General features: G+C 43.3%; 2 protein-coding genes across 2 annotated transcripts in view; one reads left to right on the forward strand and one right to left on the reverse strand.

Annotated features, from left to right (window-relative positions):
• The window catches only part of LOC112827069 (antileukoproteinase-like), a 381146-nt gene that overhangs the window by 243156 nt on the left and 115034 nt on the right, over positions 1-22956 (forward strand). The window lies entirely within an intron of this gene.
• Positions 275-21498, reverse strand: YWHAB (tyrosine 3-monooxygenase/tryptophan 5-monooxygenase activation protein beta). The gene is made up of 6 exons (XM_025875392.2): positions 21313-21498; positions 7316-7618; positions 5018-5141; positions 3539-3702; positions 2519-2614; positions 275-2211 (listed from the first exon to the last, which is right to left on the reverse strand). The coding sequence occupies exons 2-6, from the start codon at positions 7607-7609 to the stop codon at positions 2155-2157; spliced, it is 735 nt and encodes a 244-aa protein (XP_025731177.1). The 5' UTR covers positions 7610-7618; positions 21313-21498; the 3' UTR covers positions 275-2154.

A 22956-nucleotide genomic window follows, 5' to 3' on the forward strand; every position in this document is an offset into this window, starting at 1 on the left:
GATGCAAAATAACTGTTCGTAGCATATCTTCGAAGCTACAGAAGAGGACCTAACACCTGGATGGTTTGTTGTGGAGTATGGAGAAGCGTCCCCTAATAGGTGGAGAGTGGCTGTTTATTAATGGTAGTTTCTTCCCCTTTACAACACCTTGACTTCTGGTTCTAAATAGGGATGAAATAAAGATGTTCCCTACTTTTAAAGAAAGAGCCACGAGTGAGTGTGACTAGAAGAGGTAGCTAGTCCTGGCAGTGACAGAGATGGCGCCATACATCAGTTCACAGGCAACTGATAAAATTTTTTATTTCACTTTTGAATTTTTACACTTTTCCTGATTATTCCGTGTTAAGGTGGAAACTAGAACTGTTTAAAAGACATACACAAATCTAGTACATCAATAACCGGGGATTTTTCTTTTTCTTTTGCTATACTATTTTCACAACCACAGGAGTGCTTGCTAGGCAATATAACCGTCACAGAAGCAAACGTGAGGCAGAATACTGGTAAGGAAAAACGGAAGCAAGAAAGAGCTACCAGATATACAGACAGGCTCGTTCCACATTCACTACTGCATTTTCAAGCGCCAAGTATTAACTGCACATTTTTGTTCAGCTAGAAAGGGGGGAGGGATTTTTTTTCTTTTTTCTTTTTTTTTGGTTTTAAATCAGTGCATGAATGTTTCTTTTCTCATTTCAGCAGATGGACAAACAGGTGGACACTACAGCTACATGGAATGTTTAAGGGAGAGGGGGTACTGTGAGACTGGTAGGCCTGGCTATTCTGGACTCTCCCCACTGTGGTGTTCATGCAACTTCCCTGCTTTATAGGGTCTTGTTCAAACAGGTCTGTGAACTTGGCTGGAGGAGCACACTTGGGAGATCTGGTGACAGGTACTAACAAGCGTTATCAGGGCTGGCTGCAACACAGGGAGAAATCATGGGTATTTAAAAACACTTTTTTGATTCAATCTCGGTCTGACTGAAGAACAACAAGCGTGCTGAGAACCGGAGGAAGCCAGAGCTGTGTGCTGGAAGCTCTTCTCAACTCTGAAGCGAGGCCTGCTGACCAAAGTGCTCACCATCTTTGCTCACTCCCTTCAGGCCCCCACCCTGCCCAAACAGTATTAAACAAAGAACAGAAGACAACGACAGAATTCAAAAAGAAAAAAATGTAAGGAAACAGGACAGAAACTTAAAGAGGGAAAAGAAAAACCAAAGTCAACAGTCAAAAAGGACAGTGGGAAGAATGTTTGATTTCAAAATTTAAAAGCCCCAAGCTAGGAAGCACCCAAAGACTGAGTACTTCTTAAGTGAAAGGCAATCTCTGCAGAACATGACTCTTAAAGGTATTACCCAGGAAAACAGATAAGGCCATTCATAAGATACACGGCTTTTTTCTTCTTCAGGTCCTGGTTACAAGGAAAACAGATTCCACTACTGGAGCACAAGTTGCAAATCAGTAAGATGGCTGTGGGAAAGGGGTGTCAGTCACGTGTTCTAGGAACACTGGACCTTTTCCTGGTGTCAAAACCCAATTATCTGCCACAAGGAGTTTCCATTTCAGGCTTCGAGTTTACTCAGAGGAAGACACTGTGGACATCTGCAGTCATGAACTTTCGAGTGGCAACAGCCCAAACTGGCCAAGTGTCTGTAATCCCCCAAAAACAGGCAGAACTACTGTGAGTTGCTGTCACATTTGAATGTCACAGGACGGGTGTCTCACTCCACATCCCAATATAATCTCTATAACTTTCTGTACAACTTTACAATGGAACTGTTATTTCAGTGACTAGTTTGGTATCAGATTAAACTTTCCAAAAAGTTACACATAATTCAGGTCTAGTTTTTCTACCAGTAAGAGTTCTGCTAAGTTACAAAACCCCATAATCACAGTGTTCAGTTTAAAAAAAATTCAACACACAGTAATCCTATCAATGTTAATCAAAATCAAAATTTCAGAATGCCGTGGCATTTATGTGACCAATCTGAGTTTCAGATACAAACACCAGCTGTTTATCCCATGGACCATTTTGCTAGGCTGAGGCTGTGAAAAATTGAAAGTCGACGTACGACTCTTTTTTTTTTTTTTTTATCGCACAAAGGGATATATGTGGAGGGTACAGAGTGACATTGAACAGATCACGAAGCACAACAGACATTAGTTCTCTCCCTCCCCAGCATCTCCTTCATCTCCCTGGTTTTCCGACGTCCACAGCTGCAAGAGAAAAACAGAGCTCTAATCAAAACAGGGCTCCTAAAATGCACTCAGGGAGGTAGGTCCAGTCTGGACCACCTTATCTCACTTAACTGCTTCAAATTCTTACTGTCTTACTGCAGGCCGCAAGAACTGCGAAGGCCAAAACTTTAGCAGTCATTTACAACCAATTTAACAATTTAGTACATTTAACTACTTACAGGGTACAAATCCCCTCAAGTCTTAGGCAATAATGAATTCTTAGGTCGGTGATAGGAACAAGACTCTAAACCCTCCAAAAGCAGTGTTGTAAACCAGCAGTACTTACTGTGAGATTGTCCCTAAGCAACTGCATGATCAGGGTGCTGTCTTTGTAAGACTCTTCATTCAGTGTATCCAATTCAGCAATTGCTTCATCAAATGCCTACAACAAAGAGCCTTTAGCTGACTGTCACAGGTTCTCTCGAGCTAGTTTAGCCCAATTTTTTTCTGTTAACGAATGAATATACTTTCTTTTCCTGTACATTACTTTGGGGGAACTGAGGCTATTATTAATGACCTTGTTTGCTAGTTGTTTCAACAGATAATGCATGTTTATAAAGCACCAACCAACAATGACAAAAAATTCCCAGATAAGAACTTCACTGTATGTGATAAGATAGCAGGTATTACTGTCAACCCAGCACAAATCCACATAATTTTTTAATTGCCAAAGATACTTCTGGTAATCCTTTTCTTTCTTTACTAAAATTCAAAAGGTCTGGATACAAGGAATAAAGGGAAAACAGAAGTTCACACCACTAAATCTGATTCAATTAAGTGACAGACCTTAGAGAATTCATTTCACGTACTTTTTCCAAAATAAAAAAAAAATTTAAATAACACTGTGCATGTTGAAAGACTAAAAAATATGTAGAAAAGGCGGCTGAATTAATAGAAGATAGGAGGTAACCCGGCACAAAGAAAACCTGGTCTGAGTTCTTTCGTACAGCTGTAACTTCAAATCCCAGTACAAGGACTACAATACATAATGGAGGCCTACAGAGCCCAAAGCTTGACAAGAAACAACACACTACCTTCCCCCTGATTTTTCCACAACGACCCCCAAACCAGTAATTACACAACGAAAACAAAAATCAGCAGGAGATGTTGAGAAGAAATCAAAAAGTGATAGGTCTGTATTTATGTCACAAAAGATCTACTCCTCTCTCCAGAACATCTTCAGAGAGATCTAGGACAATGAGTTGTTAAATTCAGGCAATAAAAAGAAGTTATTAAAAAAAAAAACCACCACACACACACAAGCAGTGTTTTACTACAATCAGAAACCACAGAGGGTCTTTCTCACCGTTTTCGCCAGGCTGCAAGCCTTTTCAGGAGAGTTTAGAATCTCATAGTAGAAGACTGAGAAATTCAGTGCCAGGCCAAGTCGAATTGGGTGTGTAGGCTGCATTTCTTTCTTACTAATTTCAAATGCTTCCTGGTAAGCCTGCTGGGAGTTCGACACAGTGGCTGTAAGAAAGATAAGAACATTAAAGGGGAGGTTCTTTCCTAGGTCATCACATGCTGGATGACCATCCAGTCATTTTACCACAGCACGCAGGAACAAGGACTGATCAAACAAGGGGTCAGTGTCTCCACCATCTGATTAACAACCATCTGTTACATGTTTATTCTAAGCCAAGTACTGCATTAAATGCTTTGGGGGAAAGCAGAAATAACCTTTAACAAGATAGGACATGGGAAACAATATGCTCCAGTGGAAGAATCATGGACTTTATAGAGTCAACAAACTCAAACTCGAATTCCCAACACTCATTCACTAAATGTGAATCCTGGAATAAGTGAAAGCCTCCGTGAGCCTTGGTTTCCTCATCAGAAAAACGGGCAGATCCCCACCGGAACTCCTAGAATGTGTAAGGAATAAATGAGACTAAAATACTTGGCACATAGTAGGCACTTAATAAAGCAGAGTTGTAGTTCTCACCATCACAAAACGCTTATGTGAGAAAAGAAAACGAATCACTATTTACTATGGTGGTTTTGTACTATCAGACATTTTAAAGTTTTACTTCTAAAAACAGAGATATCGGGGCACCTGGGTGGCTCAGTCTTTGAGCGTCTGCCTTTGGCTCGGGTCATGATCCCAGGGTCCTAGTATAGAGCCCCGCGTTGGGCTCCCTGCTCTGCGGGAGGCCTGCTTCTCCCTCTCCCATTCCCCCTGCTTGTGTTTCTTCTCTTGCTTTGTCTCTCTCTGTCAAATAAATAAAATCTTTAAAAATAGAATAAAATAAAATAAAAAATAAAAACAGAGATACCGGATAATCCTCAAGAAAAAGTTGTTTTTTGTTTGTTTTTTTAAGAAAAAGACCTCTTTAGGGGCGCCTGGGTGGTTCAGTTGTTGAGCGTCTGCCTTTGGCTCGGGTCATGATCCCAGGGTCCTGGGATCGAGCCCTGCATGGGGCTCCCTGCTCGGTGGGAAGCCTGCTTCTCCCTCTCCCACTCCCCCTACTTGTGTTCCCTCTCTCGCTGTCTCTGTCAAATAAACAAATAAAATCTTAAAAAAAAAAAAGAAAGAAAAAGATCTCTTTAAATACTGCATCACACTTTTAATGTTCCCTGCACTTTCCCCTTAGATACATTGATTTGTCCACCCCCGTTATGCTGACCTGCTAACCACAGGTCCGCATAATGCTAATGGTCTTTTAAATTCTCAGTACTGTGACGTTCGTATCTATGGTAAACAACGCAAAAACTGTTTAAAATTATTAAGGAGAACTGGCTCCACTATTGGTCAAATTTCTTAAAGAAAAAAAAAGTTACTTACTTTGTTTATTATCTCCAGATGCCACCTCAGAAAGATATCTAAAATAATCTCCTTTCATTTTCAAGTAGAACACCTTGCTTTCTGGTTGTGTAGCATTGGGAATAAGATATTTGTCCAACAGCTCCTAAAAAATGATTCACATTCTGTTAAGAATCTGGAAATATTATTTACAAGATGTTAAAACTATGTTTGAGATTCAAGACACACTACCACTTCTAAATAATTTTGAAGATTAAAAAAAAAAACAAACATAATTTGCATCCAAAGCTTTTAAGTGGTTTTTAGCCCAGGTCCTAACAGCAGATGCCTGTATTCTTCAGTTAAAAATCACTCTGACCATCCACAGGGGGTTGATTAAAGTATAGCCATACAATGGAATGCCACGTAAGGCCTTAAAAATGATGATGCAGAACTACACCGGTAACATGGAAAGGTTCTCAAAAGAAGTCTGAGTGAAACAAAAAGATCGTAAGTACCACATGAATCCTATTTTAATATTAAAATATGTATGTGTACACACAAATACATAAGGGAAAACTCTTGAGGGATATTTATCAATATGTTAATAATGATTCTCTATATGATAGGATTAGAAATGATTTTTTTTACTTTCTGACTTACACTCGTCTGCCTGGTCACCCCCCGCCCCCTTTTTTAAAACCATGAACCTGTATTATTTCTGTAATTAAAAAAAAAAAAAAAAATCTTTCTTTGGGGAGGAAAAAGGTGATAATAGAGCAAAACTGCCAAAAACTAAGTCGAAAATCAATCAGACCTGGGTAGAAATCCCTCCATTGCTGCTTACCATCTGTGCCCCTGGACAAAAGATTTAAGCACCCTGAGCCTCAGTTTTCCCAGCTATACAATGGGGAAGCACAACAGCCATCTTCTAGGGTAGTTATGAGGATAAATGAGCTAGTGTACATAAAGCGCTTAACACGATGCCTGGCACGTAGTAAGCACTCAAAAAGTAGCTAATACTATTATTAATAATAAATTCCTTTAAACATTTATGCTTACAACAAAAGCAGTTCTGAAGGAGTCCAAGCTTCGTATACAGAGCAATATTTTCGAAGAGTTGTTTTAGAATGTGGCATCCTGAAAAACTGGTTAAGAGGCAGTAAGTACCATGCTTTTCTTCACATTCTTTCAGATGCTCTTAAAAGCTGGTCTACATTTCAGGAATTATGGAACTTTCTTGCCCTTGGAATGCATGCCATACTTCATCTGAATACCAGATGTACCTAACATTCAGGAATTAGTGCACCATTAACAAACCCCCAAATTACCAACAGGCAACAAATTTAGCCGTGACACTCTTACACCACGAGTCTAATAAGAGCAGCTCAATGCAAAAGCTTAGTTGTAAGGGGACTTAATCAATCAAAGTGAGAAGATGCAAGGGGCAGTAGTCATTTTAATACTCTGTGCAGACAGACAGGGTGTAACTCCTTATGGTTTAGGGAGGAGGAGTACTGCCTGATGGCTGACAAACTTTGTACTGGTTTTCAAAAGAAAGGTGTCATGGGCAGTAATTCGGAGAGGCAGCCAGCAGGGGAGGAGGTAGATCCACAAGTGTGAATTCCTTTTCCCTTCAAAGCAGCCCTTACCGTTCATTTTTACCTGATTTCACCTGGAAGAAAAAGAAAGTTCCCAGTGGGCTCAGGATGTGAGGGAAAGACAATATGATCATGATTTGCTCTAGGATACGCACCCCTCCCGTCCAACCCCAGACTGTGGCCAAAGCGAAATAGTTACGAATCAATCATCTGACTAAGGCTTACATAAAACCCAGAAGAGGACGATCCCCAGACCATTTTTGATTTGGCTTTGGAACGCAGGCCGAACTGACAGACGTCGCTTACTTTCAGGACCTTACACTGTGCGGACATGACTGGGAGAGAGTGACCGGGAGCTTGGCTTCTTGCTCCCGCCTCCCTGGCTGGAGAGGACATCATGGCTTGGCCACAGAACAGCCTATCTGTGGCTGCACCTACCTGAGAGCCTGCCTATGTGCACTCAATTTCTAAAGAAAAGATGGAGGGATGTGGATGCAACGCTCCTGTTTGTCACAGGTCTTTTTCAAGGGAGAGGAAAATACCCCATTTGTGATGAGCAACCTCTGATCAAATAGGAGGTGAGAAAAATCACATCATATGCTTAAAAATCAGTTCCGACTGCAGCTTTCCAGTATATTCAGACACCTTTCTCTCATGAGCCACTGGAGAGTTTGCGTTTGAACGTTACGTTAATACTGTTTGGAAATCGCCGTTTGAACCCGAAACCCTGGTCTCTTACCAGAACATCATTGCAGATGTCCTGCAGTTCGGCCTCTATCTTCTCCCGGTACTCTTTGCCCATCTGCTGCTTCTTCTCATTCCTCTCAGTTTTCTGCTCAATGCTGGAGATGACGCGCCAGGAAGAGCGGCGGGCACCCACCACGTTCTTGTAGGCGACGGAGAGCAGATTTCTCTCCTCATTGGAGAGTTCGTGCCCCTGTTCCGTGACAGCCTTCATGGCCGCAGCCATGTCGTCATAGCGCTCAGCCTGCTCGGCAAGTTTGGCTTTCTGTACCAGCTCACTTTTATCCATGGTCGTTCCCTAGAACAGGAGCGAGAGAGAGAGAGAGAGAAGCAAGTGTCAGGCTTCAGGGCCCTGGAAATGCATGTGTGAACCTCCTTCCAACCCGTCTGGCAAGAATCATGTGTAAATATGAAACGTGTACTTGCAAATGCCTTCCGCCATACTGAACGTGAGCACTTACGGGGCTAAGTACCTTGCTAATTGTTTTGCCACTTAATTTTCCCAACAGTCTAAAGGAAGATATGTTCACAACAATCCCTTCCCCCCTCTCTCGAGGTGACGAAACGGAGGTTCAGAGAAGGCAAGGGTTGTGCCCGGCAACAATGCTAAGAGACCGCAGACTCCAGTCTCTCTGTCCCCACGAACCTGATCTGCGTCCCCAACACATGCAGGCTGCTGAAGAACTTATTTCTTTAGAAGCTTATGCTAAATACACTTCCTTAACTTCTTTCAGGAATTGTCTGGTTTTGGCCAAATCTGGTTTTCCCCCACAGTATCAGGAAAAACACCTTAAGTCTGAGGATTGCCTCAATCTTAAAGCAAAGACAGGACTTTAAATGTTACATCTGGCAGTGCCCATCAAGCAGTAGGAACCTAAAAAAATAGGAGCCATTTTTGTGTTATCTTCTGCAATTTGCTAAGTGGGAAGACACACTGTAGACAGGAGCATAAACTAAAGGCAGGCTGATCTGGCTCCTTCTAGCACCAGCTCTGCTACTTGCAAGTGGAGTATGACCTTGGTCACATCACTTAACCTCTGAGAACTTCAATTTCCTTATTGGAAAGTAAGAACATTACCTACTCTCCGTGGGGCTGCTGTGAGAACAAATGATCTAATCTACGTAAAGGTGCTTTGGGAAGTTTAGAGTATTAGGTACAAATTATCAGGCACTAATTTTCTATATGGTACAGGCTGTAAGGGATAGGAGTATATTCAAGATGCAACTTCAAACCATAATTGAGTTCATTTAAAATTTTTTCTGAAGTAGACAAAAATTTTAGTGACTTCAGCTTACCAAATCCTCTATACACCGATCAGGAAATACCCCTCCAGTTATTCACCTCACCTTAGTCAATTCCCCACTATAATAATAATAACCATTTAGAGAGAATGCATTAATTTTTGGATAATATGCAGCTAAAAAAATTTGTTAACCAATAAGTTTTATGCACTGTAAATTTAAATTTCGATGTCTCCATCTGTGCCACAGTGTAAAAATACACTACTATCTTGAAGCATAATACGGTAAATACTACTTTAAATAGTAGCAGAAGTATCAGTATTCTTAGAACAAATTCTTACAGGGGCACCTAGCTGGCTCAGTCAGTAGCGCATGCACCTCTTGATCTCGGGGTCACGAGTTTGAGCCCCATGTTGGGTGTAGAGATTACTTAAAAATAAAATCTTTAAAAAAAAACCCACAAAACCCCAAATTCTTTCGTTACAATATACACAGGATCACAATTTAAGACTGAAAACAATTAATAATTTTAAAATAGCTTAAGAAGGGGTGCCTGGGTGGCTCAGTTAAGTGGCTGCCTTCAGCTCAGGTCATGATCCCGGAGTCCTGGGGTCGAGCCCCGCATCCGGCTCTCTGCCCAGCGGGGAGCCTGCTTCTCCCTCACCCTCTACCGCACCTCCTGCCAAATAAATATTTAATAAAATAAAATAGCAAAAGAAGTATTGCCCTCTCCTCAGAAAATGGTTTTGCCTGAAGTCATTTCTGTATTTTCAAGTGAGAAATCCTACAGACAGGGCCCTACCACATGAAACTGTTTTATTAGATGGAGCACAATGGTAAGATCTCCCCCAAATCTAAACAATTGAGAAGGAGTTGGTTCTCTAAGTCCAGGAATCCTATTTTTCTTCCCATGGCTTATTATCTAAGTCATACCTGAGTTGCGTCCTGCATAAGGCTTGCCAATTCTAAGCTTCCACTCAGTGAAGGGAGTCTCACCTGATCTGCCTGACATCTTCACCCACGTCACTGGAATGAGACTACAACAGAGATAATAATCCTCACGAAACATTCCACTTGCTCTCCTACATTTCCTGGCAGCCCCCAGGCACTCAGGATGGGTCACAGGGTGAGTTCTGTGTCATGAAACAGCAGAAATGAAGCCATTTCCAGGAGAAAACCGTGAAAAGCCTGTGTGTCATTGGCCAGGCTCTCTTCTCTGACATCAGGTGCCTGGAAGGCCATGTGCTCTCGACGGTGTGCTATAGCGCCTGCGGCCTGAGTCCCTGAGGGACTGTTGTGCGGAGACTCCTACAGGCTGGCACTGGCCATGGCAGTGTGAAAAAGAAATCTGTTGGGTGAAGTCACTGAGATGTTGGTGCTGTTTGTTGCCACAACACAGCCTAGTCTACTCTGAGAAAAGTACATCAAAAGGGGCGTCTGGGACGCCTGGGTGGCTCAGTTTGTTAGGCGTCTGCTTTCGGCTCAGGTCATGATCCCAGGGTCCTGGGATGGAGCCCCATATCGGGCTTCCTGCTCAGCAGGGAGCCTGCTGCTCCCTCTCCCATTTCCCCTGTTTGTGTTCCCTCTCTCGCTGTCTCTCTGTCAAATAAATAAATAAAAATCTTAAAAAAAAGGGGGGCACCTGGGTGGCTCAGTTGATTAAGCGTCTGCCTTCAGCTCAGGTCATGATCCCAGGGTCCTGGGATCGAGCCCGCATCGGTCTTCCTGCTCAGCGGGGAGTCTGCTTCTCCCTCTCCCACTCCCCCTGCTTGTGTTCCCTCTCTTGCTGTCAGATAAATAAATAAAAATCTTAAAAAAAAAAAAAAAGGGATGCCTGGGTGGCTCAGTTGGTTAAGTGTCTGCCTTCAGCTCAGGTCATGATCCCAGAGTCCTGGGATCGAGTCCTACATCGGGCTCGTTGCTCAGCGGGGAGCCTGCTGCTCCCCCTGCTTGTGTGCATTCTTTCTCTCTCTGACAAATAAACAGTATCTTAAAAAAAAAGGTACATCAAAAGGACACCATTCTTCGGCTTCAAATTACATACTTTCTCAGTTTATGTCTAACTTTCTTGACCACTAAGTCTTTCAATCAGGACACAACCTCCAGCAGCAGATAATTCTACTTCATTGCTCCTCAAAGTGAGAAGACAGAAGTTAACTTTCACACAACTTCAGAAATGTCCAGTCTGCAGACAAATTCAAAGTTAGCAGTCACTTAGTGGCCCATTCCAAAGTTCATCCAACAGCACCTGCGCAACTATTACCAGGAAAGATTCCGATTAATAAAGTACTGGCCAAAAGCCAATTCAGAGCCCCATGCAGGGTTATAAAAGAGTAATAGAGAAATACAAAGGATCAACACTGCTAAAAATGCCATGAAACTCTTTGGCCTTACCAGGCCCCCCAATTAAGCTCCCCTCCCAAACACTGAAAGTTAAATCACACCTCTCTGGAGAATCCTGACTACTCCTTGGGAGCTCCCAAAGGTACATGCCCTATTTCTCTCAAAATCAAATGTGGCCTGTTTGGGGGGCCAACTATTTTAAGATTCTTCAGGATCAATGGAAGAGCCCTTGGACATTGAGTGCCATCATGATATGGTAAGACCAAATGCATGCCTTAAAAAATGTATCCGTCTGTTTAAAAAAAATTTAATTCCACACACACACACCAACTACAACAAACAAAATCCACAGCTAAATGTCCTGATGCCTACTGCTTACATAACTTTTGACTTATATAACACGGATTTTGAAGCAGCTAGACCAATTTCAACAGGAAATGGGTTACACAACACCCAGCAGTTTGGAGGAAGGCAGGAGACAAGGGAGATCTGGAATTGTTCCTAGTTCTACATCTGCACTAAGCCTCCCATTCACCCTCTCCCTAGACCCACTACCTGCAGTCTCCTTCATGTCTTTATGATCAGACCCATTCTTAAAACCTTGATCGAGTCACTTCCTGCTCAAAATTCTTTAAAGTTCCCTCCTGCTGATATAGTCAGATTCCCTCCTGTCATTGAAGATTTTCCAACCTAACTTCCTCGACTTTTGCCAAAACATGCCTTCCACACAATTTGTGCTTCTGCCAAACTGGTTTTCTTACAGTCTGCTTTTCTGTCTCCTTGTCTTTGCTCACCAAGCCACTCCCTCTGCCTGGAATGTCTTTTCCCATTTACTCAGCATACAAAATTCTTCACAGCAGGGCTCAAGTGCCATCCCCTTCATGAAGCCTTTCTTAAGCCGCTAAGCTGGAGATGTCTCATATGATAGCCACCAGCCACAGGTAGCTAGTGTCACATGTGGAAATTGTAATATACTCTCAACAAAGCATTTCATCTATACCTCTCTTAACGTCCTATCACATTTCTCCAGTACTAAAATTATTTGTATATATCTTGAAGTCCCTCGCCACACCATCAACTCTTTCGGGCAGATCTCCCACACTGTCTTGCACATAATTAGTATGAACAAGCATCTGCTGAATGAACAGATCCCCAAATGAAAGAATAAAACTGCAAATTTGGCAGTTTTCTCTCTGCTCAAATAATTCAAAGCACCTGTTCTTTACAAGCACATTAAATCCCCATGTTTTGTATTCCTTCACCCTACTTCAAAATTACTCAGTCAAAGGTGCAGCATAGGGAATGTTGTTAGTGGTACTGTAACCGCACTGTACAGTGACGGACGGTGGCTACATCTGGGTGAGCACAGAATTAACACGCCGACTTGTCGAATCACTATCTCGTACACCTGAAACTAATGTACATTGCGTATCGACAATACTTCAATTAAAAAAAAAAAGAAGAAAGTGACTCTTAGTCCTGCCGTCACCCTCACTCACTCACCTTGAATGACTCTCTTTCGGGCAGCTCCATCTAAACTCTGCCTGGCCTTCAAAGTCCTTCATGATTTTGGCTCCTCCATACCTGTCAGGCTTTATCATTGGCCACACTCCAAAATGTACCTTTCTCTCCAGCTGGACATCTCGAATACCCTATAAATGTCACGCTCAAACACCCCTGAAATTGCTTTTCTAGTTTCTTCATCTAGAATGCTCTCCCATTTACTTCCTGCCTATGCAAACTCCCATCCATCCAACTGGCTAAAAAATCTTCCATGGTTACCCCGGCCCCCCACTGAGGTACCAGCCTGTGAATCCAAGTGCACCTGTAGCCTATCCCACCGTCCAGGGCCTACACTACATGTTTGCTGGTACAGACAAGGAGTAGTGTCCTTTTACAAGCAGTTCCACGTGTATATGTCCTCAAAGGAAAGCTTCACATGTGTTTCTCATTTAAGTCTCACACTGTGCCAAGCACAAAACTAATGCTCAGATAAGTAGCTGTAATTTTTTTTTAAAAATTATTAGAGAGAGAGAGAGAGAGAGAGGGTGGGAGAGAAAGCACAAGCTGGAGGGGAGAGGCAGAGGGAGAAGCAGACTCCCCGCTGAGCAGGGAGCCCAATGAGGGGCTCGATCCCAAGACCCTGGGATCATGACCTGAGCCAAAGGCAGACGCCTAAACCGACTGAGCCACCCAGGCGCCCCTGTAAATCTTCTCAACAAATCAGTACTGAGAGAGCAGAAAGAACCCAGGGCAGCTGTATGCGGAAGAGCAGAAAGGCAGCACAACTAGGTCTAAGAGAGGGATGTGTACTACAAAGCCATATGCACTTGTTCATCGTCAGCCTTCCAATCTGTACACTGGAGATACAGCACCCTCCTCAGAAGACGTGCTGTGAAGAGGAGATGCAGGTAATTAAAGGAAATCTTTTTTAAAAATGCATCATGCAAACCAAATCGAAGTACTATTATTCATCTCACAGGACCTACACATCACTGTTTCAGACCACAGTGTGAGCTGGGATTCTTATTTATTTAACATACAACCCATGAAAAGGAAAGCAAGTCTAGATTCATCTCCTACAGGAAATGAGTACGTTACAGTGTTAACGTTAACATTCCTAGATAAGACTCCACCCTTCAATAGCCTCAAACTGTAACACTTTTACCCAATAGTTCCTAATTGAATTTTCTTGAACTGAATGCTAACAAGTGATGGTTTATAATCAGGATCTACTTTTCTTCTAACTTTCAACCAACGTCCTACACCAAGAAAAACCTCAGCAAGAGAGCCTTTATTTGCCTCCTAAAAAACCTTAAAAGACTGCAGTTTCACCATCAGGCCTGGCACTAATAGCACAAAGACACCAGAGCAAACTTTTCCTTGCGCTGGGCACAGATCTGGAAGACACAGAGATGCCTCCGAACAGTTCTCAAGCACAGCCACAGGATGATGATGGGTGTCTATCTGTTCTAAGCCACTGGATGCAGCACTTCAGAGGAATGGGAAGCATGTGCTGGTTAAATCAGCAATGCTTAGTGAAAAACTGGAAACAATCTAAATATCTAATAGGGGAGAGGTTAAGAGGAACAGGTGGTCCAAGACTATGTGGTTGTCTAAAGAAGACATTTAATGTCATAGATCTGTTAAAGAGATACATATAATCAGAATAAGGAGAAAAAGATGTGCAAAAGTATTTTATTTTCGTAAAACACCCCTAAAAAAACATTATGAAAAATAATTCTAAAGGTGCCCATGAAATAACAGGATTTCCTTCAAATACATAAAACCTCAAGTCTGACAGTAAATGCTGAAATAAGAGTTATCTATGAACCAATCAAGGCCCTCTATTTCAAAATTCTTTGCCTAAGGGATTTCTCTTATCCAGGTTCAGGATACTCAGAGGCCATCTCCCAGGGGCCAGAAGCAGATATCCAAGTATAAGATGGAAAAAATAAAAATACAAATGACTACCCACTGTTAAACCGTATTAAAAAAAAAAAAAAGCAGCCTTGCAAAGGAAGAGAATGCCCTTGTGAAATGTGACCTTTAGAAGTAGTGAACTTTCAGCTATGTTTTATTTTCAAGGAAAAGAAGAGGCTTCATTTTTTTTTTTTTTTTGTAAGTAGGCTCCACACCCAATGTGGGGCTTGAACTCACAACCCTGAGATCAAAAGTTGCATGCTCTACTGACTGAGCCAGCCAGGCGCCCCATGCTCAATTCTGAAATACTGAGCTTTAACTGAATTTGATAATTTCCTAGAAATTTAAAATTGAAGATTCCATTATCTATCATGTGTGAGGATTACTAAACCTCCATCATGAAACACACAGGAGTGGAATGTTTCTAGGAAAGCCCTACATACTACAAATCTCAGCTTCTAAAGAGAAATTAGGCGATTTTTAGAGTAACTTCTCTGAACCTCAGTTTCCTTAAATGTTAAAAGGAAACATTAGCAGTTATCAAGGATGTACAAAAAAATGGCTAGATGATGCTGGTCAGAGTAAAGGCTTAGTAGTCACATTCTTACCCTTTTTGTTTTGGTTTGGGTTTTTTTTGGGGGGGGGTGACAGAAGAAGAGATAATCTCAAGCAGACTCCACGCTCAGTACGTGGAGCCCCACGCGGGGCTGGATCTCACGACCCCGAGATCATGACCTGAACTGAAATCAAGAGTAGGACACCCAACTGACTGAGCCATCTAGACGCTCCAACACATTCTTACTCTTATGCTATTTCATAAAAATGTACTGCATATAATTTAATGTGTGTTGAAACCACTGTAATGAAAACACTACCAGTATGTCTAGGAACTTTTCTCAGAATTCACAAGAAATACAATTAGAACAGCGTGGTGCTCGCCTCTGAGAGCTTACACTCCCCTGGTAGGAACAGAAGACGGCACATATTTAAGGGTTATAAAGCTTCTTGAAGAAGCAACCAGCTAGAATTAGAGGGAAGAGGTTTGGTTTAAAAGTGGCTGGGTCCTCCCTGGTTTTCTGGGCCAGAGAGGTTCTGCCAGGAGAGAAAAAGGATACTCCAGGCAGGTACAAGGAACACCAATGTATGAATAAAGAGCACATTATGTTTTTCTAGATGAAACTGAGAAAATCAAAGGCCAAAGCAGATAAAGAGATGAGTAGAGTTATGCATCTGGAGAAAAAACTGACAGGTGCATCTTAAAAATCTAGACTCACAAGCTTGCATGGGGTAAGGAACTGACAATAAATTCTGACTAGCGTTCACAGTCGTACCATTCCAGACAGCACCCACAGCACCACAAGGCCAAAGTTACAGTTCCGGAGTCACTCTGCTGAAGGAAAAACAGATGCCAAGCTAAGCAGGAGCGACTTGAGAAAGTCAGTGGGGCCGGGTGGTTAGGGGGTGTTACCCAGAAAAAGTGAAGTACTCCTAGCTCTTAAAGAAAACTATTCACTGAAAAACACCCACTCTAAAAATGTCTCCGTGCCATTCTACACACAAATTTCACAGTCCTGTCATAAACTGAACTCCATTCAAACATTTGCCAGTTCTCTGTTAGAAAATTAAACACAGCATGTCCTAAATACAAAATCATTAGCACTGATGTCCAGCAAACACAGAACTGTGGAGGCAAACTTCACTTCCACTTCAAAATCTCTTCCTTCTTCCACATCAGTTGTTCAGTATCACTGTTAATTATGTCCAATTAGCCAGAATTAAACTTTTAAAAATGGAGGTACTGAATGATATGCCCAAGGTCACGCACTGTGAATCAACAGCAGACAGGACAACAAACTAACCTCTTGGTGTTAGGTCATCAATCCTAGACAATCTGCTAATTCTGATCCATAAACACAGCTCCATTGGTCAATTCTGTGAATAGGGTTCAAAAACTTTGAGCCCACCTACATAATGGACTGACCCAGCCCAATTTACCAGTACCATACACCAACGCCATAGGTTACCTGATCTGTTTTCTCATGCATAAAACAGGCAAATCTATTTAATATGGTTCTTGGAAAGAGTAACTCAGTTCATGATGCAAAATACTTAAGTCTCTACACACTGTAAACACTCAAATGGCAGCCACACAAAATTCTAACGAACGTGGTCAGCCAGGGAAGGGACACTTCCTACACGCCTCATTTCTTTTAAATCCAGATGGATTTCTTTAAAGACTTTTACAAGAAAGGCATATGTTAACTTACCTATGCCTATTTCTAAAGTAGCACTTAGTATAGTTTACTGTAAATGTCTTTACTGACTCCCACACTGGACCGTGAGCTTAAGGTAGGAACCCAGACTTTTATCTTTGGGTACGCAACATGTGGCACAATGCGTGCCATGCTGCGTATGACTATTTGATCACTTGGTGCACTTTTTAAAAGAAGTGAACAAGGCTGTTATTTCCTATGTGGACAGAGGTAAGTAGACCACACCTGACCTATAAAGTACAGACTATATTTATCCTCTGCCTTAGTCTACTTTAGAATAGAGCCACCCCAGCTCCAATCAGGAAACAATACTATGCTTTTTGACTAATATTTCTCAGCTACCAATTTTTATATTTACAGATTCGAACTGAGTTTCAACAAGCCCTTGGAGTACTTTCTGTCCATCTCTTTTCAAAAGTCCATACCAGCTGATTCAGTAAACATAACAAAAATACCCATCATTAATAGTTTACCCAAATGTGTAAAGCACTAGGGCTTTATTATCAACTCATTTAATCCTAAACATTCTATGAGGTAGGTGCCACTGTCCCCTTTTATAGATGCCAAGAGTAACTTGCCCAGGGTCACATGGTAAAATGGGCACACACGCTTTCCTCTGTGTGGCACTAACTCCTAACAATCAACTATGATTCTCAATGCTTACTTTTGGGAAAGACAGAATGGACAATTTTTCAAAAAAAAAAAAAATACAGTTATTACAGTGAGGTTTCAGGGATTGGCCTTAATTTATCTAGTTTAAAAATCAAAATTAAGTTAAAAACAGCACATGCCAAAAGCTCAACAGACTGTCAAATAAGCTTTAAGGTGAGGTTTGCGGGCAAATAGTAACAATGGCCAGGACTCATATCTACTTTATTGTCACCTCTGTCCAGGTCAAGGCCATTCAGAAATAACTTTTTACTGCTGGGTCTCTTAGGGAAAACAATAAAATAAAACTAACAGGAAGAAACTTACATAAGAGAGGATTGGCCATATTAAAAAAAAAAGTCATCTCTCTAACCTACAGTCTGCTGGGAATGACTCGTTCTCTTGAGGCCATCAATCAATCTCATCTCATTATAAGTACATATTAGAAACACGTAACTATGCCTATACTAGAAGATCTTTTAGCCCAGAAAGCAGTAAGCTTTCTTACTTGGCTTTTAGCACACGTATCCCAAAATAGAAAGTACTTTAGTCTCTTTTTCTTCCCTAAGTATTCCCCTTAGAAAAATTCCCTTAGAATCCAGCTCCAACTGTTATGTTTCTCCCCCATGACATACAGATGACTGCCAGAACCATACTCGTGTGGAGACCAAGATGGTTGTAATGCTTAAAAATTGCTTTTATCCAATGAATTTCTTGCCCCCCCTGCTAGTGTGAATTGTCTGTCACCTCTCCCTAGAAAAATGTAGGAACCAAGGAACGGAAAGTCCCTTTACAAGTCAATCTTAGTTCATTTTGGGGTATCCTTAATCCTTAAAGGAAAATTGCCCAGTTTGGTGCCACCAAAAGAACAGGAAGCCGAATAGGACATAATTCACTATTATAATTTACTATTTCCTCATCTCTTCCTCCCCGACAAAATATGGAAAATCTAAAAATCTACAGAAAAAGTAGTATGATAAACCAAAATTAGTGATGGGAGTCCTGACCAAATTCTGTTAGATGAAGAACCAAGTCTTAGATAAATCAGCATGGAACAAAGTAACTGATGAACTGTCTCCCTAGTATGAAGCAAAGGCTAGAAACACTGGGTTTTTCACAAGCTTGCTTCCTGATGCACACCAGCAGTATCATCCCCACAGGCCAGAAGGAGTATAGTCCCTCCAATAAATTACACAAGTATCTTCAAAAATAGCTAAAATTCTTGTCCAAACACATTCAATAGGATGGATACATGTAAAGAAAAATTAAGGACTAAACGGTGTTCACATGAAACATGCTCCACCACTGGTAGACACTTATCATTAAAGCCAGACTGCCTGGGTTTGATTCCTGGCTCCAGTACTTACTTACCTTGTGCTGTGTGGGTACGTGCACATGCATGTGGGGTGTGTGTGTGTGTGTGTGTGTGTGTGTGTGTGTGTACCCCGGAGAAAAATATTTAACTCTCCTGTGCCTCAGTTTCCTCATCTGTAAAATGGGGCTAATAATACTTAGCTATCACTGGTTGTTATGAAGGCTTTGTTAGTATGTGTAAAGGGCTTAGAACAAAGCTTGGCACATAGTAGGCAACGTGATACTATTTTTATTATAGACTATTTGCCCTGATGCTACCTCATCAGTTGCTGAATAAATCACAGATAGATTCTATGTGTCTATGCTATACAGCAATACGCTGTATCTAGTCTCTATGCATATTCACGGATATGGTCAAATAATATTTATTAAACACCTACTATACCCCAAATGCTTATTTTGATTACTGAGTTTATCACAAGAACACAACAAAGACTATTACCATTTGCATTGTACAGATGAGAAAACAGGCTCAGAAAGACTGGAGATGCTGTACACAAAATAAAGTTCTACAATAACATATCAATTTTTGAAAGCAACATGTATACAAGGCAGGGATGGGTCTCATCAGCATGCAGCTGGAGAAAAAAAAAAAGCCATTAATAGTGAATTCTGTGATTAAAAAAACAAAACCAAAAGCTTATACTTAACAGTTTACAGTTTGTAAAGAGGCCCCAAGACAACTCTAGAGATAAACTAAGAACCAGAGATTAAGTAACATACTGAATATCCCACAGTTAGAAAATGCTGCAGGCAAGACCTGAATCAAATTTATCTGACTCCAGGTCCAGTGCTCTTTGTTTCTGTATCTACAGCCAAATGAGCAAAAGGCACTTTTCACAGTGGCTCAAATCTCTGGAGACTCTGCCTCCGGAACTAGCATCATGGGATTTGCTCAGCCTGGTTTTATGGAGGCTGCCTCCCTGATCTATAGAGCTCCAATTCTAAAATGGCTTCAACATAACACAAGCACTGCATGATGGGAAATGTACAGATTATAGGGTAGGGGCCATACTCCAGGGGCTGACAGTCCAGAAATATTTGCTCCTGATGAATGAGGATATTCAATCTAAAAACTAGGCGTGTGGTCTAGGCCAAATTACCTCGTTTCTCATAAAGACTTCATCTGTAATATGGGTTAATGGTTTCTTATCTCACTGAAAAGAGAGACTAGGAAGATCATTCAGCAGTTGCTACTGGATTATCACTCTTCATTTGGAAGACCACACCTAAAATTCTAAGTTGGGTCTAGTAAAACTAAGAGGTTTTACCCTCACCCTCCTGTATGCTTCTAAGGAAACAGATCCAAGAAAAATGAGGGCTCAGACAACTGAGATATTCCTGAGAAATGGGGTACACTGGAAGCAGTCAAGAAGAAAATCACTAAGAATCAAACATTATTTATACATACACATTTCCAAAGAGAAAATGCGAAAAGCTGAGTAGCCACGTGTCCAGTTCTATAAACTGCCTATATGTGTGGTTTCATATGAACAATTGAGACACAGTGAGAAATGCAGACAATTTTCAAAATCTTGAAAGTGCTTCATCTTTCCTTTTGGATCCTGTGGCGACCTGATTTTGTATGTTCCTAACATCATCCTGCCAAATCCGGTCTCCCACATCCGGCAAGTAAAATCAGAGTCTGATGCTATCTAACCTTACCAAAAAGAAAAGAAGTGAAGACAAGGACAAGAGACATGCATTTTTATGGAAAGGTTGGCAAATTGTCTTACCAATACTGCCACCTTTGAAAACCCCATTACGTGCATTCTCCATTTGCAACAGACAAAGATATACTCAATCCTTTGAAGAAAAGGGGCCCAATCAATCCTATCCCTTCCCCACCACCAGGGAGGCCACCAGGCAAATTTCAGTCCTAAAAACGTGGTAACACACAGTATGGGGGAATTTGGGGTGAGGACAAAAGACGCTGGCATTAAATGACGGTAAATACCGTGGGAAAACACTCCCGATTTTCAGCCTCCGATCTTTTTTTTCCTGGAGATCGGGCCTGACTCAGTAATCGGTTCCAACAAATGCATTTTCTTGACTCAACCGTCAACCCTGTGCTTCTCAGGAAATCTCGGGTCCTGCCAGGCTCCCAAACCAGCGAACGATGATGAAATGGCTTTACTGCAAAGTGGGAGGGGGGGTTTTCCCTCTGCTCTCTCCCAAGGTTAAACCCCTTACCCATCCAGAGGGGGTCAACAGAGGCCCTGGGGCTCGAAAACTCGCCCGTATTTGGTTAAATTTTAATTTTTGGAAACCAAAAAGCAAGGAGCAGGGGTGACAGGGCTTAAAGGGTCGGGTTTCGCCGCCCGAGGAGCAGGGAGGGGTCGCGCGGGCATCGAAGGTAGTTGGGGAGGGAGGGTCGGGGTTCCGCCGCTCAAGGTCCCTCGCGACCCCGTATGGAGCCGCACCCCGCCTGCAGGGCAGGGCCGCAGGCGGCAAGGGCTGCCTGGGCCTTTCCGAGAGCTAAGGGGCCCGGCCCCGGAAACAGGGAGGGGCCGCGGCCAGGCCGGGCCCGCGCCACAGACGGCCGCGCAGGGCCGGGGAAGCTGCGCGCCACCACCTCCCGGGGCCCACCCGCGGGTCGCCCGCGTCGCCACGGCGGTCGCTGCCGGGGGGGGGGGCCCTTCGCGCTTGGGCCCCCAGGGGCCCCGGGCGGACCCCGCGCCGCACTCACCGGGGGAGGGCAAGAGGAAGCAAAGACGCTTGTGAGCGAAGCTCCGAGCGCGGTGACCGCTTCCTTCCCAAGCCCACTCAGGCGGCAGCGGCGGCGGCTGCAGTAGCGGCGGCGGCAGCAGCTACCCCGGCTCCGGAATCGGCGGCGGCGGTGGCGGCAGCTCCACTTCCGCTCCGGTCACCACTTCCGCTCCGGCCCGAGCCCCGCCCCGCCCCTTCGCCGGCTCCTCATTGGGCGAGCGGGGCACGGGGTTGCCCCGGCCGCCCGAGAGGGGCGCTGACGGAGGGAGGAGGAAGGAGTGCGGAGACCCGGACGCCGCGGACCGGGAGCGGGGCGGGGGGGGGGGGGGACGGAGGGGGACGGAAATGGAGGCGGGGGGCGGAAAGAGGCAGTGGGAGAAGAGGGGGCGGAGCTGGAGGGGGAAGAAAGTGTGGGAACCGGGGGTACTGGGCGAAGCGAGGGCTTGGGCGGGCCCGAGCCCCCGGTGCTGCGCTCCCTCTTTGGGCTCGAACCCGGCAGGGCCAGGCCCACAGACGCCGGGTTCATCGGTTCCCTCCCCACCCAAAAAGGAATCGCCACCGGTTCGGAAGCTGAGGTCAAACCCCCTTGGCTGTGTGGTTTGGGAATACTGGACCTAGGGAAGGACAGAAATTGCTCATCCCTCAATTTTCGCTTAATCTTCCCTTCAGCCCTTCGAGGCACTCATCATTTTCTCCTTTTGTGGACAGGAGAGGCCACGTGAAGTGCCAGGAATTGAACCGGCCAAGTCTTTTGTTTTGTTTTGTCTTTGAAGCCCGTGTCTCCGATCTCTTCGTTGAGACACGCCCTTCCCAAGGCTGCTAGGGGAAGCTTAAGGAAAAGAAACTGGCCTTTACAGCCCCTCACTCAGTTCTCCAGAATGTCTCTCACCTCCTCTCCCTCCCTTTAATGCATTCTTTCAACAAATATTTATGGAGCAGGCTTTGTACTTAGTGCTGGAGACACAGCAAGCACAAGGCTGCTGGGCCGGCCCTGCTGTCCTGGAGTTTACAGTCTGGTAGGAGAAAGAACAAAGTAAATAGGCCTTTGTCATCTCTCCTTTACCCTTACTTAGCTGAAAGACTTCTAACTCATCACCCTACCCTCAGCCCTGCCCCCATCAACTCTAAAAAATGCCATTCTTATCTTCCCTTTCTTGCTTAAATCCTTTGGTGGTTACTCAGACCTGGAAGACAAGTGATAAGCTCCTCGAGTGTGACCGTGTCGAGGTTCTCCAGAAGCTGCCCCTAACCTTCCACCTTTCCCTGCTATTTCCCCTCCATCATAAAACCCCATTTCAATTGGATGATGCCTTATCCTCCCACTATGCCAGCTCCAGTATTTCTAAACCATTTGTGTTAGTTGCCAACATTTTTTAAAGACTGAGCGATTTCTGTGTGACCAGAAATCTGCTTCAGTGCCTTGTCTGGCAACACTGTGTCTACATTTCTGTGTGGCAACAATTGGCTGAAGCCAAGGAGTGACTGCCCACTCTAGGTCAGGCATAGACTTTTCCAAAGTGCCAGGGTCGCCTCCTAACCCGAGTCTACTTTTCTCATTTACGTTATCTGTCCTGACCTGAGTCTGCTTTTCTCATTTATATTATCTGTCATACAGGCATTTGTG

Source organism: Callorhinus ursinus, unplaced genomic scaffold, assembly GCF_003265705.2.
Source record: "Callorhinus ursinus isolate GAN/ISIS: 27379988/994484 unplaced genomic scaffold, GSC_fseal_2.0 scaffold38, whole genome shotgun sequence".
Lineage (NCBI taxonomy): Eukaryota > Metazoa > Chordata > Mammalia > Carnivora > Otariidae > Callorhinus > Callorhinus ursinus.

Excerpts from the sequence above, each read along its gene's own strand:
- YWHAB (XM_025875392.2), bottom strand. The coding sequence starts at position 7,609 with ATGGATAAAAGTGAGCTGGTACAGAAAGCCAAACTTGCCGAGCAGGCT. Across the intron at positions 2,615-3,538 it reads CTTGCAGCCTGGCGAAAACG|GCATTTGATGAAGCAATTGC; the intron begins GTGAGAAAGACC and ends TCTTTGTTGTAG. Across the intron at positions 2,212-2,518 it reads TGCTTAGGGACAATCTCACA|CTGTGGACGTCGGAAAACCA; the intron begins GTAAGTACTGCT and ends TTTCTCTTGCAG.